General features: G+C 44.8%; 1 protein-coding gene across 1 annotated transcript in view; it reads left to right on the top strand.

Annotated features, from left to right (window-relative positions):
* The first annotated feature begins 6947 nt into the window (after nucleotides 1-6947).
* The window catches only part of bmper (BMP binding endothelial regulator), a 28879-nt gene continuing 18830 nt past the window's right edge, over nucleotides 6948-16996 (top strand). Inside the window, exons 1-2 of the mRNA XM_084358635.1 lie at nucleotides 6948-7694; nucleotides 12631-12716. Of these exons, the coding sequence (XP_084214761.1) occupies nucleotides 7586-7694; nucleotides 12631-12716 (195 nt within the window). The 5' untranslated portion in view covers nucleotides 6948-7585. The remainder of the gene's footprint in view (nucleotides 7695-12630; nucleotides 12717-16996) is intronic.

Below are 16996 nucleotides of genomic sequence, written 5' to 3'. Positions count from 1 at the left end.
CCTCTTTTGTCTTGTTGTACCATAATTCAGTTCAACCACTATCGACCTTTCATATTTAAAATGTCTAATTTGTAAAAACGTTGATTTTTGAGTCTCAGTCCAAACTCATCGGCTCGTCGACTGATGCTTTGGAGGTCAGCCGACCCGACCTACATTTTGCGGCATCCTGGCAGCCTCGCGCTGCTCGCTCACTCATCTGTATAAAGTTGTCTAGCTACTTTTTTGCAAATCGGGGGGGTCCAGTGCGACTCCCCACTTCTGGAAACTCCTGAAAACCCACAAACTTAACTGTTAACCAGTTAAAATGAAGACAGATTCTGCAACTGCTCGGCTTATTTCCCGTTTAAAGTGTCTCTAGAAACACATTTGGGCGAGTTAATAATATGAGAGAAAGTTTCCAAACAAACCGACATGTTAGTCTGGTTTGAAATCACGAAGCAAACAAGGCCACATGTGGCGTTCGTCCAGTCAGCCGAGTGTTTCCGTGGTTGTCGGAGGGTGTTGGTCAAGCGCCGGGAGCCCTCGTATCCAAAAAAGAAAAACTGAATTTAAACTGTTAATTTTGCACTTTTTAAAGACGTCTGACTGTTTTTACTTGTGTTTCCTTTTGTGTAGCATTTTCTTCTGCTGCTGTCGGGTCCCTCATGATGAAATACAGATTATATAAGATGCTTTTAAAATGGAAACAAAAGAAGAAAAGATCCTGACTTCTTCAGGATGCTCTGCCTCTCTCTGCCAGTGGACATTTGAACCGCAGCGCAGCCACATCCAGAGCACATCAGGGCTTACTTCTCCTCCGTCCTGCTGTTTCTTTTCTTTCTTCCTCTCATCCATTTCTCCCTCCTTTCTCCCTGGTTTTGTGTGTTTGTGTATTTGCGACTCTAAACACTTCTCCAGATTTTGTTTTTTTTTCCTCTTCTGTGACTTCTTCCCTCATTCTCGCCTCGGTCCAGTAAACCAGCTCTGATGTGAGGAACCACCGAACATGGCTGCACACACCCAACCGTTAAAAACATCAAACAACAATACTCCAACAATCAAAGTGTAAGCGGGCCGCAGCCGTTTGGACGGAGTGTAATAAAAGTGGAGTTTGGATTCAGCCGGCTCAGTGTGGGTTTTATTTCGGAGCTTATTTCAGTCTCTCTGGGGTTTAAGGCGTAAACAAACTGGATTAGATAATTGCCGCATCATTTTACTCTCGCTGCAGATTTTGAAGCGTCAGCAGCGTTTCACCTCCGCCACGGGGGAACTTAAGTGGCTCGGATTTCTTTTTTGTGTGAACAATAGATCCCTGGGGAAAATTACCAGAAATTATATTTGGTTTCTTTGGCAACATGAGCCGTGTCACGTTTTTCTGCTTCCCCAAAGTGAAGTTACAACATTTTGTCTCTTCTACGTGGAAAAGACAGAAAATAGATTCTTAGATCATATTTTCTGCTCCAGCAGGAACATTCATATCCAAACATTATGTTTCTGTTGTAGGAGGAGTGTTATAGGTTATTATTTTACTCATTAATGGAAACATTTCTCACAAAAAAATCATTATTACGTAGATTATAAAGAACATTTTTATCTAAAATCAATATATTCTATATATTTGCCATGCCCTGATCAGGTCTAGTGTCAGAGACAGTACAATATCCAACACACAGACGGATTTACAGGAGAGATTCATTTCATAAGAGCTTTCAGTGGAAACCTCGAGATGGAGAACAGTTCCCCCAGAAATGAAAATCCAGTCAGGTGAAGTCTCGTAGTCCACAAAACATTTCTGGAGCTTCACAGTAAAACAGAGTTGCAGCGTTCTGCTAAACAACTGAAGCAGCTGGAGACTTGATTTAAAACCTCAAATACAACTGAAAGAAAATAAAAAGTTAATCCAAGTGTGCAGAAGCCAGGAATCCCAGATTGATTTGAAAAGACGTTATTTACACCCTCGACTCGCGACCGTGCTCGAGCACCCACGTCCTATCAGGGTGTGTGCTAACGCTATTAGCTTTGCAGCTACAGTGAAGATTTCAGCTTTGAAAGGGTGTAAATGACATCTTTACAAGTCAGTTTGGGATCGCGAGGCTTCCAGAGACTTGAATAAGACCGGGCGAGCTGTAAGGAGCCATTTTATGTATTTTTTCTGTTGTTTATTAAGTTTTAAATCATCTCCAGCTGCTTCAGGTGTTTAGCAGAATGATGCAACTCTGTTTTACTGTGAAGCTCCAGAAATGTTCTGTGGACTACGAGACTTCACCTGACTTCACATCAGCATGGAGGGAGGAGATGATGACTGGATTTTAATTTTTAGGTGAACTGCTCCTTTTTGTGTTATGCGTTATCGAACTAATGTTCTTATTTTAGCCCAAACTATGATCTCTTTCTAACCCTAGACCTCTTTAACCAGACTGTGACAGAGTCACAATGTCAACCTGATGACAACAAAGGTCCGGTACACCTGTTACTGGTACGGTCCAGTGGTCATGTACGCTGTTTTTGGACTCACCGGCACTCAGGGAAAAAAACAGTTTTCATCGTGTGCCGTCCAGCAAATGGATCTTTATCTTCACATGGTCTTCCAAGGCCCAGTTACAGCAGCGTTTAAACATTTCCAGTTGAAATCAGTTATAAGATGAGACTTTATTCACTCGACCGACACTTCAGCATGAACAGGTAAACATCATGATCCACTATGAAGCAGATGAGCTCATTTTTGATTGAAAGCATCTTTTCTCCGCCACACTGAACATGCCTGTTGTGTTTCTGTCTGTGGGAGGAGGATGTCTGGCGTGTTAATGTTCTGGTTCTGGTTCAGAGCAGCAGGTAAGAAGCTGAAAACGTTCAGACTGGCTAAGTTTAACAGTTTACAATTATGTGCTGAGTGAGTTTCATGACCTCTGGGCTCTTTGTTACCTGCAGGAGAAGTATTCCTCTCTTCCTTCCTCGAAATCGGACCTTCTGCAGAGATGTGGCTCCTGTCCGACAACAGCAGAACACTGCCAGGAGATTAACTTGTAGCCTGACTTCCCCATAAGAAGCTTGTAAAACCAGTAGAGTATGGAGCGTGATGCATCCCAGACCTCCCACACGAACTCTGCTGCTCTCTAACAAAATGCTTCTCCGACATGGAAAACTCCTCTTTACATCCTGAAATATACACAGCGCTCAGCTGTTTTCCTCCCGTGTTTCCAGGGTGTTCGTTTGTTGTGAAAACGTTCATAAAAAACCTCCATAAACTTCTAAACTATCTGCAGTTTATGTTCTTACAAGGACGTAAAAATGCAAACAATTACATGTCTCAATTAGTGCTTTTATTGTGAAGTTCCACCCTTTGTGCCGCTGGTCCCGTCTGTTTCAGGACCTCAAGTTGTCCGACAGCTGCGAGGGGCCGGGATCTCCAGGTGAAGGACAGGTACGGTTCCTGAGACGTTGTTGTGGTGGAAATGGGCCGTTAGTTGTTGGTCTGTCCCGACTCAGACAGCTGGGTCCAACCTCCTCCCCCTCAGAGCCTCTCAGAGCCAGACCTGTCGGCTGCAGGGGGCTTTAACCTCAGGCCCACCGGGGCCCCCGCCCTCCCGTCTGCAGCCAGCCTGAAGGCAGGAGGACGCAGAGACGACCTGACCACCTCTGAGAACATCGTTCACTCCAGGTCAGTCCTGCAGCAGCTCCATCCATCACGGTGAGGAAGAGACATCGCTTCTCCTCCTGGTCACAAACCCACGTCCTACAGACATCTCTGGTTAGGTTTAGGCAAAAAAAAAAACATGTGGTTTGGCTTAAAATGTCTGTTTTGGTTGCAAACAACACAGCTGGTAATTCTCTCGAAACCCTTTAAAACTTTCCAGTCAGGTCACACTTAGAAACGTCAAAACAGCGTGGTCGCTTGTCAGAAATATCCAGAACTGTCACGCAGACTTGAACTGCCGCCTCCCTCTCCACCACCTGCCGGTATGAAGGTCAGGTCATAGACGTGTACTGGGGTTCATGACAAGTCGTACAAATGTCAATATGCTACGTAACCTATGACACGCACATATGGACGTTTCTGTGGTTTGCAGAAACAAACACTGGTAACAACTTATCCTGGAGTAACAGCGTGTGGAGCTGTTCTTCACCTGACTTTCCATAAGTTATGTTTTTGAGTAGATGATGACTGATCCTTCAGATCCTCAGCACTCGTTTGTCTGCAGGTTTGATTCCCCAAAACACCTGTACCAACGTCTACAGGCCACCGACTGCCCTGCTCACTCCGTCAGCTCCCTGAGTGTGTGTGTGTGTGTGTGTGTGTGTGTGTGTGTGTGTGTCACTGGACGGTGTGTGAGGTCATTAAAATACTCTGTGTGTGTGTGTGTGCGGTCAGACCAGGTCACCCCCCTCTCTCTCTTTGTTGCCATCTAGTGGTTAATATTACCGACATGTAACCTCACACACACTCTGAGACCATCTTTAACTCTGATATGAACACAATTTCATCAAAGTTTGATGAAAACACACACACACACACACACACACACACACACACACACACACTCTCTCTTTCTTTGGTGGAAAAACCTAATTTTCTCTTTTTGACAAAAACACACTCTTGTTGTCGACACTCGACATTTCTCTCTACGACACTGAAACATTTCCCTTTTGACTGTTTTCCTCACTGTCTTTTAACACACACACACACACACACACACCTGGGCTATGCCTGGCTGGTGTGTGTGTGTGTGTTTCCAGTGTGCAGCAGCACAGATCAGCGCTCAGTTAAAAGCTGCTGGGTGGGTCCTAATTATTTCTTTGAAGACTCGCTTTTCCTCCCGTCTGAGCTTCTGACGAGCTTCACTTTAAAGAGGCTAGACACACACACACACACACACACACACACACACACACACACACACACACACACAAACACTGTCATGCAACCCGCCTCATCTGTCACAGATGAGACTGTGACTTTAATGTCGACTCCAGACTGCAGATTTATGGGAACATAATGCTAAAATGTTGTGGACTTTATGTGACGGAGGAGCGTGTTGAGTCTGACGAGCAGAACTTTTCTGTTTGCACGAAACTGAACCGCAAAGAGTCCGACGATCTGAACTGCTGCATTAATTTGATGATGGTTTTGTTGGTTTGTCAGCACGATTACACAAAAACTACCCAACAGATTTCCACCAAATGTGGACGGAGGACGAGTCTCGGCCCAGAATAGACCTCATTAAGTTCTGGTGCAGATCCAGATAAAGGGACAGATGCTGGAATGTTTTCCTCACTGTCTTTAACATCATTTTCTTTCATTTCTCAGGGAGTAATGCATAAATCTTAATGAACGATACCAGCTGTATTTAAGTGGCTGGGCCTTGGCGGAGGTATGCACTCTACTGAGCACCAATCCAGTTGTTGGTTACGGTTTAGACTTGATTTAAAACCTTTAATTTGAGGAACTAAACAAGTTGCTTCTGTCAAATGAAGGATGATGACAGTGAACTCCCTCCTGACTGACTTCGGGTCCAGTCAAGGTCCGTTCAGTGTCCCCTAGAGGGGCTCGAGGACCCCACTTTGGGAACCTTTGACCCTTTCAAGAGCTCCAATCGGGTCGTTGACTGAACTTTGACAACTACAAGTGAGATGACTGAAAACAGTGCATGGATATTCAGTTCAGCAAAACTTTACTGGTGTGATCTTGATTTTGATCTAAAACGTGCTGCAAGTACATAAACAGAGCAGTGACGGACTTTTTCGAGCCATCCAATGAAATTCTGGTATTTCTTCGCCCACCTCGAGCATCTGGTCTCTCTCGTCCTCTGAGACCCATCAAGAAGACCTCCTTCTGACAGGACGACTGCTGATTGGAGTCTTCTGTTGTTTATTTAGTGAATTCTGTGTCTGTTCAGCGTCTCGATGTATTGATCCACTGATGATGGCGTCACTTTGGGTCTGCCTGATCGTGCTTTGGAAACAACTGAACCCACTGCTGCATGGATCTGCTCCCATTCAGAGCGTCGCTGAGGTCCAACGCTGATTTTTTTGGGTGTTCAGGTCTCCAGTTCATCAGGATCCTGCAGACCAGCCAAGATCTTCCACACCAAACAGTGGAAAAACATTTCTTTATGGGCTTGTTTTGTGCACGTTGTCATGTCGAAACAGGACCGAGACAATCGCAAACTGTCAGGCACAAAAATGGAGGAATATTTTTGTCTAAATCATTGTTTGCTGTAGAATTAAGGTTTTTCCTTCAGACCAAAAGTACACATGAAGGCAGCGGTGTCGACATACTTTTTGGCTTTTGCTCGTTTCTAAATAAAGTCGACAAAATACTCAGACAAAGAAAGAATGACAGTTCTGTGTGTTGTGAGTTTCTAAAATTAAAGAAAAAATGTTTGTCTCCACAACAATGTCACCAGGGAGACTCTGAGGCAGAAGACATGATGGATTCAAAAAGTATTTTATTTCAAATTTTGAGGCATTTTTAGAAGAAAAGCTGAATTGTGTCTGTTTCTGCAGGCCGGCTTCACTTCAGTCCTCCTCTCTCTTCTGCTTTGTTTCTCTTCTTCTTCTATTAAAACATTTAAATTTACAACCTAGAGACATGAAGCACATGTAGCTCCCCTGGTTCGTGTAATGAAACTGAATCCCAGAGCTCCCTCTCTCTCACACACACACACACACACGCAGCTTTATAGCGCACAGAGCTTCAGTAGCAGACAGAGACACTGTGATTATTAAAAACTTAAAATAACAAAAGAGGGTTTCTCCTTAAGGGAGGAAGAAGAGGAGGAGGAGGAGGAGGAGGACTGGGAGAAGTCTGCAGCAGCAGCTCTGGAGCGCAGGACCGGAGAGGGTCTGGAGGATTTGCAGGAGGTTTTTTGGAGAGGTCTGGAGGCAGGAGGAGGTCCCGGCGCTCACAGAGGAGGCAGGACTTTCTGGCTCTGTGGTGCGCTCCGACACCAGAGGTCCGCTTTAATACCAGAGAAGGAGGAGGAGAGGCAGGTCGACTCTGTACACTGCTCACACACACACAGAGAGAGGCTGCAGTCCACTCCTCCGTCCCGGACAGCGAGCATCCATGTGCCAAACGGACTCGGACTGAGACGCGTCCACTCCTGGAAAAAAACTTCACTTATCTTCGGGGAGTCAGAGTCCGTTTAAAAACTCTCCAGCTGCTGTGAATCAGCTGCGTTTGTTTATCTGAGCTCGGACACTTTTGGTTTGGGTGCCGGAGAGGAGCGAAATCCATCTTCAGAACCTTTTAACCGTCCGCTCCTCTCAGGATCTCCTTCATCTGCAGGATTTTTTGGGGACTGATTTGATCCTGAAGATGTTTTTAATTCATCTCTGGACTCCTGTTCTCCGCGCATGACATGCGCAGCCCCGCTGTCTCCTGCCGGCCGGCGCGTCTTTGTCATTTTAATGTCGGTGTGATCTCCGCGCGTCTGGCTGATTGTCGCTTTTTTGCATTTCGGCGCAGACTGACAGACGGAGGAGATTTTTTTCTCTCCTGGCTGGAATAAAAGAGAAGTCTGAACGTGGATCTTGATTTCTGGATTGATTTTTTATTTTTATTTTCTTTCACCAAACTCTCACAGGAGAAAAAGAAAAAACCTCGATGATGTTGCTCCGCTGCTCGAACCCTCCCTCCTGGTCCACCTGTAGGTTTTTCTTCTGCTTTTTCCTGCTGCTCCAAACGCCCCGGTCCTCCTCTCCGCTAATTACAGGTAAGATTAAAGGGGATCACACGGCTTCATAATGACACATCACAAACACCCACCGTGCGTAAAAATCTACCCAAACCCCACCGGTTATTTAGTCTGCAGCGTCTCCGCGCTTCCTTCAGTCTGTATTTGAATCAAAGAGGTAATGTGGTGGTCAGCTGAAGAATGCACGAAGCCTTTAGTTTGGTGCGTGATCACCAGGAAGGAAGGAATCAACAGAATGCGTAAAAACACCTCCCACAACTTCATCTTTTACATTTTGCATCAAATGTCTGAAAAATTGGCGTTTTTTCAGATTTTTTAAAAGCGTCCTAATCTTGAATCTGGCGCTGGATGATGAAATTAGACTCGGTTCTCAGTTTAACCCGGGTTATTCGCTGCGCAAATGAATCGGTCTCCCTTCCTCAGGGTTGCACTGGAGGAGAAATACCACCAAAACCCAGCTTGTCATCTGCAGCAGAGCTTGTTTGTTTAGCAGAGGTAGTTTTCTGCTCCGACATAAATCACGATGACATGAGTCAATATCAAAGTAATTTATATAAATCTTAAAGGGGATTACACACGGATTTAGATCTTTAGGATGAAAGCTCTGCGTAAAATTAGAAGTGATCTTTTACTCAAATTGTTGTTTGCGCCACCAGAAGTTATAATTAACCCACTTTTTGAGTTAAAAGCAGGCTGTAAACGTGTAAATCACTTTCTTTAACCGGCTCTGGTTCAGCAGCTCCTCTCTCTCTGTCTCTCTCCCGGGCTGGACGCGCTCCCTCCCCGGGCCCGCTCCTCCTTTGACAGCCGCATTGCATCATAGGATATCGTTTTTGTTTGCCCTGCAGCGCCGCGGAGAAGTGAGAATAAAAGAAACTGGGTGAATGAAAGGTGGATGTGGTGGTGGTGGTGGTGGTGCGCGCTGTATGCGTCTTATCAGCAGCCGAGTGAGGGACGGGGACTCCCGGCTGACCTTCCTCCTCTGCTGCTTTGAAGAGTGGACACCAGATTTTGATTGTGGTTATTTATTTAGTTTCGGATTTCATCTACAAAAAGGACAAAAATCTTTGCTGAAGCTGATTCAGATCAGAGGATTCAGCTCTTTAAACATTAACACAGACCTCAACATGAAGACAGGAATAACTTTTACGCACATCCGCTCCAAGCGCTGATAAGAATAATGTCAGATCATCAGGGTTTCCCCCTCTCCTGGCTCTTATCTCTGCTCCTGAAGCAAACACAGAGATGAGAATCAGATGGTGGGGGGAACCAAACCTGGACCAGATGGGTTCTCAGCAGTCGGACACGTGTATCTGTTTGACATGAAACAGTGAAGGGAGAAGCAGTAAGCACCTCTGTGTATCAGCTGGAGGAGGCTGCACCGTCCTGATCCCAGGCAGCAGATCAGATTCCTCCACCTGGCATCCCAAATATGCACTGTATCATCCTGTCTATTGTCTGCTGAACCACAGACCGGAGGGTTCTGGGCGGTTTGAGTTCTTGCAGTCGAGCAGTTGAATGTGTCACTGCAGCAGGTGGAGCAGCGGGTAGCAGAGGTCATCCTGTTGGCTTCTACAGCGTTCATAACCGCAGCGTTACTGGATTAAATCTGCTCCAGGACACTTGTTGCTCGTCGGCCCTGTCTGCTGCTTCTCCTCTGGGGTTTGAGATCCACGTTATAAACTCACCATTGACCTCTTTAAAGTTAAAAGGGCTGCTGACGTGGTTTGACCCGAGGAAACCCTGAATAAAAGTTACTTTAGGGTTTATGTCCGTTGGTTTGTGAGCAGGATTACACAAAAACTACTGAACAGTTTTCCACAAAACTTGGATGGAGGATGGGTCTCGGCCCAGAATAGAGCCCGGTAACTTTTAATGTGGATGCAGGAATGTTTTCTAAGTTTCTTTAACATCGCTGGTCAAGGCGTTTTTCCCACATTTTTCATTTATATTTTTTAAATTTTTCTGTATAATCGTTTATAAATTAATTTAAACTTACATATTTCTTTATTTTCAAAAAGCTCCAATTAATCTTTAATCAAGTGATGATCTGACAAAATATGACAAACTGTTATCAGGTAAAATACATAAAGGTGGTGAAATTAGCTCTGTTCTTTTGAAGCTGAGAGTCAAACGGCACCAAGTGAAAGATCTGAGCAGAGTCTGCATCGGGGCTGTTAATGGACTAAATTTGAATAAACTCAACAACAATGGATCCTCCTGGCAGCGAGTCGTGCCGTCTTGTCTCTGAGTTCAGCTGAGAAACCAGCCTGTGGATTCTGGCAGAGCAGACGAACCCTGCCGACTCCACCACCACTGTAAAATTTACAGCCTTCGAGTGTAATTAAACTGGCAGGGCTGTAAGTGGTGGGGGGTGAGGGCGGGGAAGGAGAGGAGGGGAGGGACTCGGTCTCTGGGGCCTCGTCTTCAGTCCGACAAAATACCTTCCTCTTCTGTTTGTCAGCTGCTGCGTTCACCTCGTGTCCATCCATGCAGATCCTTTCTCTGTGTACAGACGGTGATAAAAACACTTCAAACCTTTTCTTTTAATCAAAGTCAAACACAAGCTGAAGCTACTGAAAGCTGTAAGGAGGTAAAGAGGACAGGATAAGTTGGAGAAAGCAGTGGAGAGTCATTAAAAGGGGGCTGGAGCTCAAGGACAGCAGGGGGACTCTGTGACCTCTCCTGGGTTAGAGGTCGCTCTCTCTCCGACTCTGGTAGTCGCTTCCATTTTAGATCCAGTTACAAGCTGGAGTCTATTCAGGTCTGAGTCTAATTCATTTCTAATTTATTGATTGATTTTAATAGTTAAACGTCAGATATCTTCTGTTTAAAGGAGCTCAAACATTAACTCTTTCAGCCCCGTGCCGAAAATGTGTTTTCTTTGCTGCTTCCTCACATCAGGACATTTTCTGATTCCAACTGAACGTTTCTTTATGTTGCAACTTTACGTTTGTTTAGGTTGAATTTTATTAGGTTTACACACAAAAACCACTTAGTTAGGGTTTGGAAAACATCACGATTTGGCTTGATGTTCCTATTTTAGTCGCCACGATCAGAACACACACACTTTTTACGCCACAAAAACACCTGGAAATGTCCCCAGGTGTATTTAGAAATATTCAGCGGTGTGACTCGAGTTGCGGTCGGACGCTTGGCAGCCGTGTTGTCTTGTGATAACACCACCATCGTGATATACAACGCGTGGAACAGATGTCAACCTTGGACGCATCTGAGTTTGCAGAAACGTTGCCTGCTAACATTACATCCTCGCGACTGGGCTGGGAATTCAGATACTTTTCATTTGTTTTGGCTGAAATGACACCTGGCGCAAGCATATTTTATCTGCTATCTGTGTTTAGTGAACGACACTGTGGACGCAGTAATCGTAAACCAGGTCTTATTAAAGTGGTGTTGACCTGTAACCTGCAAATGATTGTAATTAGCTAATATTGTGCTGATTGGCCCTGATAGAAACGCCTGGTTACAACTATAGGACTATAGAAAGCTAGTTAGCTGGACATGCTAACTAGAGAATCTGCCCACAATCAAATTCTGAATAACGCTGGTATTAACACCGCCATTCACAGTGTGCTCGTTCAGTAAAGACATTTAGCTGCGGTCGATTCCTATCAACATTTCAACAAACCAGCAGTCAGCAGGTCGAGAGTCGGAGGTCACATCAGGCCACATTGATGAAAGTCTGAACCAATATTGCTCAGAAATGTCTCAATCTTTCATTTTGCGTCAATGAGAAATCTTTCACCGCCGTGCAGTGTCGAAGCTTCACAGTGTTTTGATGAGATAAACCTCAAATGTTCCCCGAGGAAGAAACTGCATCATCACAACAGATGAACCACAGCAGAGATAGGATCAGCTGGAGGATATATGACCAGAAACAGGAAGTAGTTTGACACTCAAACAGAGCGGTCAGCGGTGGGGGGGGTTTACCCGGGCTTCCAGCTCATGACAATAAGTTCCTACTGGGAAGGAAGTTGTCCTTTTTAGAGAGTCAAAACAAAGCTGGCACATGAACAAACAGCGGAGCATCGGACCGGACCTCGTTTCTTTCCACTGCTGGAGGAACTACTGGCCGTGCGATGTTGACATCTGTCTGCTTCTACCCATAAACCCTTGTGTTTGGGGTCGTTTCCTGCAGTTGGTTCAGATTACATTTGCTCTCGTAACAAACTTGACTGACTCACGTTTTTTAAGACCTCAGTTTAAATGACACTGCTTTTACCTGGACGAACAAACAAAAACACCAAGTTTAAATAATCTGCTCAAAACATGTTGGCCTTGAACGCACCTTCAGATAGATGACCAGGGTCAATATTAGCCTATTAATGTTGGCAACACCGTGCAATCCCTCCGTTTGGTATCCATGATGATCCATTTAGTGTGTTTCCTCCCTTTATTTTCCACCTCTGCCTCTCCACCAGCGCCTTTTGCAACTTTTTATCATATTCTCAAGTGGCTATACGAGCGAGAGTGGTGTGAAGATGAGGCAAAAGCTGACAGACTACAGCAACCTCGAGAGTTATTTCCTCTGCGCAGGCGCTAAACGTGCAAGCTAGTTGGTCATCAGCTGTCGTCTTTGCGGTGTGTTCAGGTGCAGATTTTTGGCCGAGGCAGAGGTGGTGTGAGGCGATGTGGAAGTTGGCTTTAGTCGCTGTTACTTCTTGGATGTCGCTGTGGTGTGTCGCTGCCCAAAGTCCAAAATTCAGCCTCTTTTAGCTCTGTTTTTGGTCTCCACCACCTCTTACAAATATCACTAACATTGTCTGTCTGTCATTTTCTGCTAGAAAAGAAGTTCATGTGAGCGGTCAGGCTGAACAAACTTTAATCTACCTCTGCTCATGAGTCATCTGCTGTTTTTGTCCACAGTTTATTTAACAGAAGCTTGTTTGACCTTCTCATCTCACCTTTGTCACCTCCCTGCTGTCCTTCACAGGTACCGAGGCCAGCTGTGAGAACGAAGGAGAGGTCCTGCACATCCCCAACATCACCGACAACCCCTGCATCACCTGCGTGTGTCTGGTAAGAAGTTTCTGGTTCTGCACCGTCAGATCTGTTTCAGGGCTGACGGTTATTTTCACCGTGATATTTGAATGACTGGCCGCCCGCCCTGTCTGCTCTTCGCACCTTGGCGTGTAATTGCTGTTGCAGGTTTTCCACTCGGGCCGATAGGATCAAAATGACCTCCTTAAGCACTGATAGTGATATTTGTAAAAGCTGATTATCGAGCTGTGTGTTGTGTTTCTTATCGGAAGGTTGGGAAACATTTGTAAGACTGCGACAGGACTTTGAAATGCAAGCTGTGGTGGGATCTCAGCTGAGACGAGGAGTGTGGATTGTTAGATTTGATGCATTGAACCACTTTTGTAAACAGTTTTATGAAAAATATGGTGGTTTCATTGTGGTGGATGTTTTTTTAACGGTTTAAGGAGTTTGCGAGTGCAGGATCGCACTTAATAATGCGACTCCTAACTGTTTTCTGAGGATTTACAACAAACTTTGCAGTGAAACATGAAGTGGGGATTGTTTGTTTTAACAGACATGCCTGTCGTCACGCTGTCTTGGCTCGGCCCGACTATTAAAACCAGCCTACAAAACGTTAGGGGACGACTCTTTCCTGGAACATGTGCTCTTTGACCCCCGACCCCGGCACCACCCCTCCACCCCCCTCCGTTACTGCTGTAGAGGTCTTTGTTTTAGGGGATGAGAATGGAGCAGCGAGGCTTTTCTGTGTCACTGCCTCCACATCGGCTGAATGAGACATTTTGGGTTTTTTAAAAGGCGTCACATGACCGGAGTGTTCGCCCTGCAGGAAGCACGCGGGTGTGAACTTGAAGGCTGCAAGTTGTGTGTGTGTCCAAGTCCATGTGTGTTTGTTGCATCCTTAATATATACTTTACACTCCGAACAATACTCCTGATATCATTTTCTACAACATGTCCATGGAAAACGCTTGTTTCCAATGGGCCTGCGAGATAAAGCACCGTCAGGACGCCTCAGACACTCGCTATCTTCACTCATTAGTCTAATCTAAGTTCGTCAGTTCACACCTGGCGTTAACAGGCATCCTGACATGCGTCTTGAGTTTCCACTTGTGATCTCACTTCCCGGCTCTGTATGCAAATAAACACGTACATCACTGGAACAAACAGGCACACTGTTTTGAATGTATTTAATTTATTGCCGAATTTACAAGAAGGCCCAAAGAATTAAGAATTTGTCAGAGACGGTGTTTCGAAACTTACTCAACAACTAAACACTAACACTAAAATTGCAGGATTTTTTAAGGGAGTCTGGTGCCAATTCTCCACAGGTGGCAAACAAGTAGCTTAAAACTTTGTCTTCTTTTTACAAGGAAACAACAACTTCATGTTTTGCTTTTAATGCCGAATTCAGAAGAGAGCACCAATTATTTTTAATCTGTATTTGCTGTTTCACAAAGTTTTTTAAGTTTCTCCTCACGCAGCTCGACCCTCAAAATTTTTGTTAAGGGAGTCTGGTGATATGGTTAAATTGGCTATTATTTGGAATTACTAAACGGGACTCCATGTCTTTTTTGAACACCTACAGTTTATACTGATTCATGGCAAATACAACCTTCGTTTTATCCGACCTTATATCCGTTCTGCTGGCTTCTGATTGGCTGCTGCGAGGCTCCCTCGGCCTGCGGTCTGACTGAGCCGTCCTCTGTGTTATCAGGCAGACATCAGCCAAAGCCCTGCTGAATGCTATCAGTCATCAGCAGGCAATGGCCGGCCTTTCATCTCTACTTTAACCCCCCCTTACACACACACACACACACACACACACACACACACACACGCACACACACTCATAAACTTAACATACATTCAGGGCTCAATCTGTATTGAATTTGGCCTTTGTTTTTCTCCTAAAAACGTTTTAAACCCCAGATGCCACGGGCCTTTTTCTTCTTTCCTTCGAGCACAAACTCATATCAGTCAGATATCAGTTTTCAGTTTCACTTCTCATCGGTCAGCATGTTGTTGCCTGCTTAATTTTAAGCTTCGATTTTCTTTCAAAGTCAAAGAACAAAAACTGTAATTTGAATTATTGAAGGTTTCTACTCTTGATGTTTGTCCAACGTACATATAAACATTTAAATCTGCACTTTACAAAGATTTTACCTGCCTTGTTTCAATCAATCACTTATTAATTTGCTGAAAAATGAGAAAAGCTTGACGACAGCTTGGACTTTAATAACAGCTAAAGCTATAAATTATGCAAAAACCAGACAAAACTTCTCTTAAAGTTTACTGTTAATAACATGAGTGTGATTTTACCTCTGTGAGCTCCAGCAGCTGATTTGCAGCATAATCTTGTTCACTCTGGGGAAGTTTCTGAGGAAAACTGTCTGATGCTGGATAACGTAACATCCAGGTTAAAATCAGGTTAAACTTCGCCGTTAGCAAAAAAAAAAAGCATTTTTCACTTCCTTCACTTCCTCCACGTCCTTCATCCCCCCAGAAGACGGGACTCTCTGTGTCGCCGTGATGTCTTTAGGGGGTTGGGGAGCCATCAGGGCTCCAGTGTCACTCATACATGGAGGGGTAGAGGTGTGGGGGGTGGAGGAGGAGGTTTGGCTCTCCAGTTGGTCAGAGTACCTGCTAATGGCTCTGTGGGTATGAACACACACACACACTCACACAGACACACACAGACACACACAGAAGAGCCATTGTGTGAGTCGGGGTGAGGCCGAGCGCTGTAATGGGGCCAGGAGTGGATGTGGTTGACAGACTGACTGACGGGCCGGTCGCCATGACGATCTGTTATCTCGGAGGGAGTCGGTCCATCTCCGTCACGCTCTTCATCATCCTCGTTCTATCTGTCTGTTCATCTCCGTGTCTTTTTCCACTCTCTCATCGGCTCTTCCTCCTCCTCCGCTCGCTCGCTCGCCCTCGGATCGTTTTTTTTTTTTTCCACTCCATCACTTGTTGCAGCTCAGATTTTCTCTCTCTGTAAATGTCTGATAGTTTTCCCGCTCAGCGTCATTGTGGGAACAAAAGCTGGAGTCTGTTTTGACATCTTGCATCAGCAGACTTGACCTTGGCTTGTTATTCTGGATTCTGCACTCAAAGACTACAAATAAAAATATCAAACGTCCTGGCTCTACGTGCTGTATCGTAGGCAACATGCTGTAACAATCAGGACGGCGCAAACAATCTTAATCCTGCAGGAGTGTGACGGGGCTCAACGATGACTGGGATATCGTTAGCACCTGAGCTAAAACTACTCCAATAGCAACAACATACACAGGTCCACCGAAAAATGTAATTTTAGTCATCATCTCCTCCCTCCATGCTGATGGAAAGTCAGGTGAAGTCTCGTAATCCCCAAAACATTTCTGGAGCTTCACAGCAAATCAGCGTTGCAGCATTCTGCTAAACGACTGAAGCAGCTGGAGACTTTTCTTTTAAAACGTAAAAAAACAACTAAAAAAACATAAAACGGCTCGATACAGTTCGTCCAGAAGCCCCAAAACCCCCCAAATGATTTGAAAATAAGTTATTTACAGCTTTTTTTTTAAAGCCAAAATCTTCATTGTAGCTTCTAAGCTAAAGTGTTAGCATTCAGCCCATTTGAAGTAGGTACATGAGTTTGACTACGTGTCAAGGGTTTAAAAAACAACTTGCAATCCTGCCCTTTGTTAATGATTTTCTGGTGACTGTCACGATCCTTCAACTGAGTCTCTTCAAATGTATTTACTGACGTGGCCGGCGTTCTGACTTTGTTTTTCAGACCCGACGGGCACAATGTGCATAAAAATGTGAGCTTTTTCACTGGAATCTGTTCTGATTCGTTCATAAAACAAAACTTTAATTATTCATATAAATTGTCTTACACCAGTAGCTGCGTCCAAATTGCCAGTTGCACTAGCGATGCCCACATGCCGGTTAAAACACAGTGCGTCAGCGTTAACGGCACTCAGGTTCAGTCGCAAACGGATACATTCAGTTCGCTGTTCACCGAAAAAGATGAGCATGTTCAAATACGTTTAGCTGCTCAGCTGCTCTCGTCCTTTTGGGGTTTAATTTGAGTTTAATATCAGAACAAGTCTCAGTTTCTTCATTTGCAACGTTTCAAGCAGCTTTCTATCAGAGAGGGAGGTCAAAGGTCAGAGGTGACAGCAGCCTGTTAATCGATCAAACAAACATTCCAGATGAACGACACACGGAGGAGTTTTACACTCAGTATCTGTTGATCGATCTGAGAGGAGGGTCAGAGGTCGTTTCCTGTCGGTGTCCCAACTCAAACAGTAGCTGATCAATAGAGGAGGT

This window comes from Pagrus pagrus (genome assembly GCF_965226575.1).
Source record: "Pagrus pagrus genome assembly, chromosome: 7".
NCBI lineage: Eukaryota > Metazoa > Chordata > Actinopteri > Spariformes > Sparidae > Pagrus > Pagrus pagrus.
Note: the sequence above shows the minus strand (reverse complement) of the source record. Positions and strands in the feature narration are given on the sequence as shown.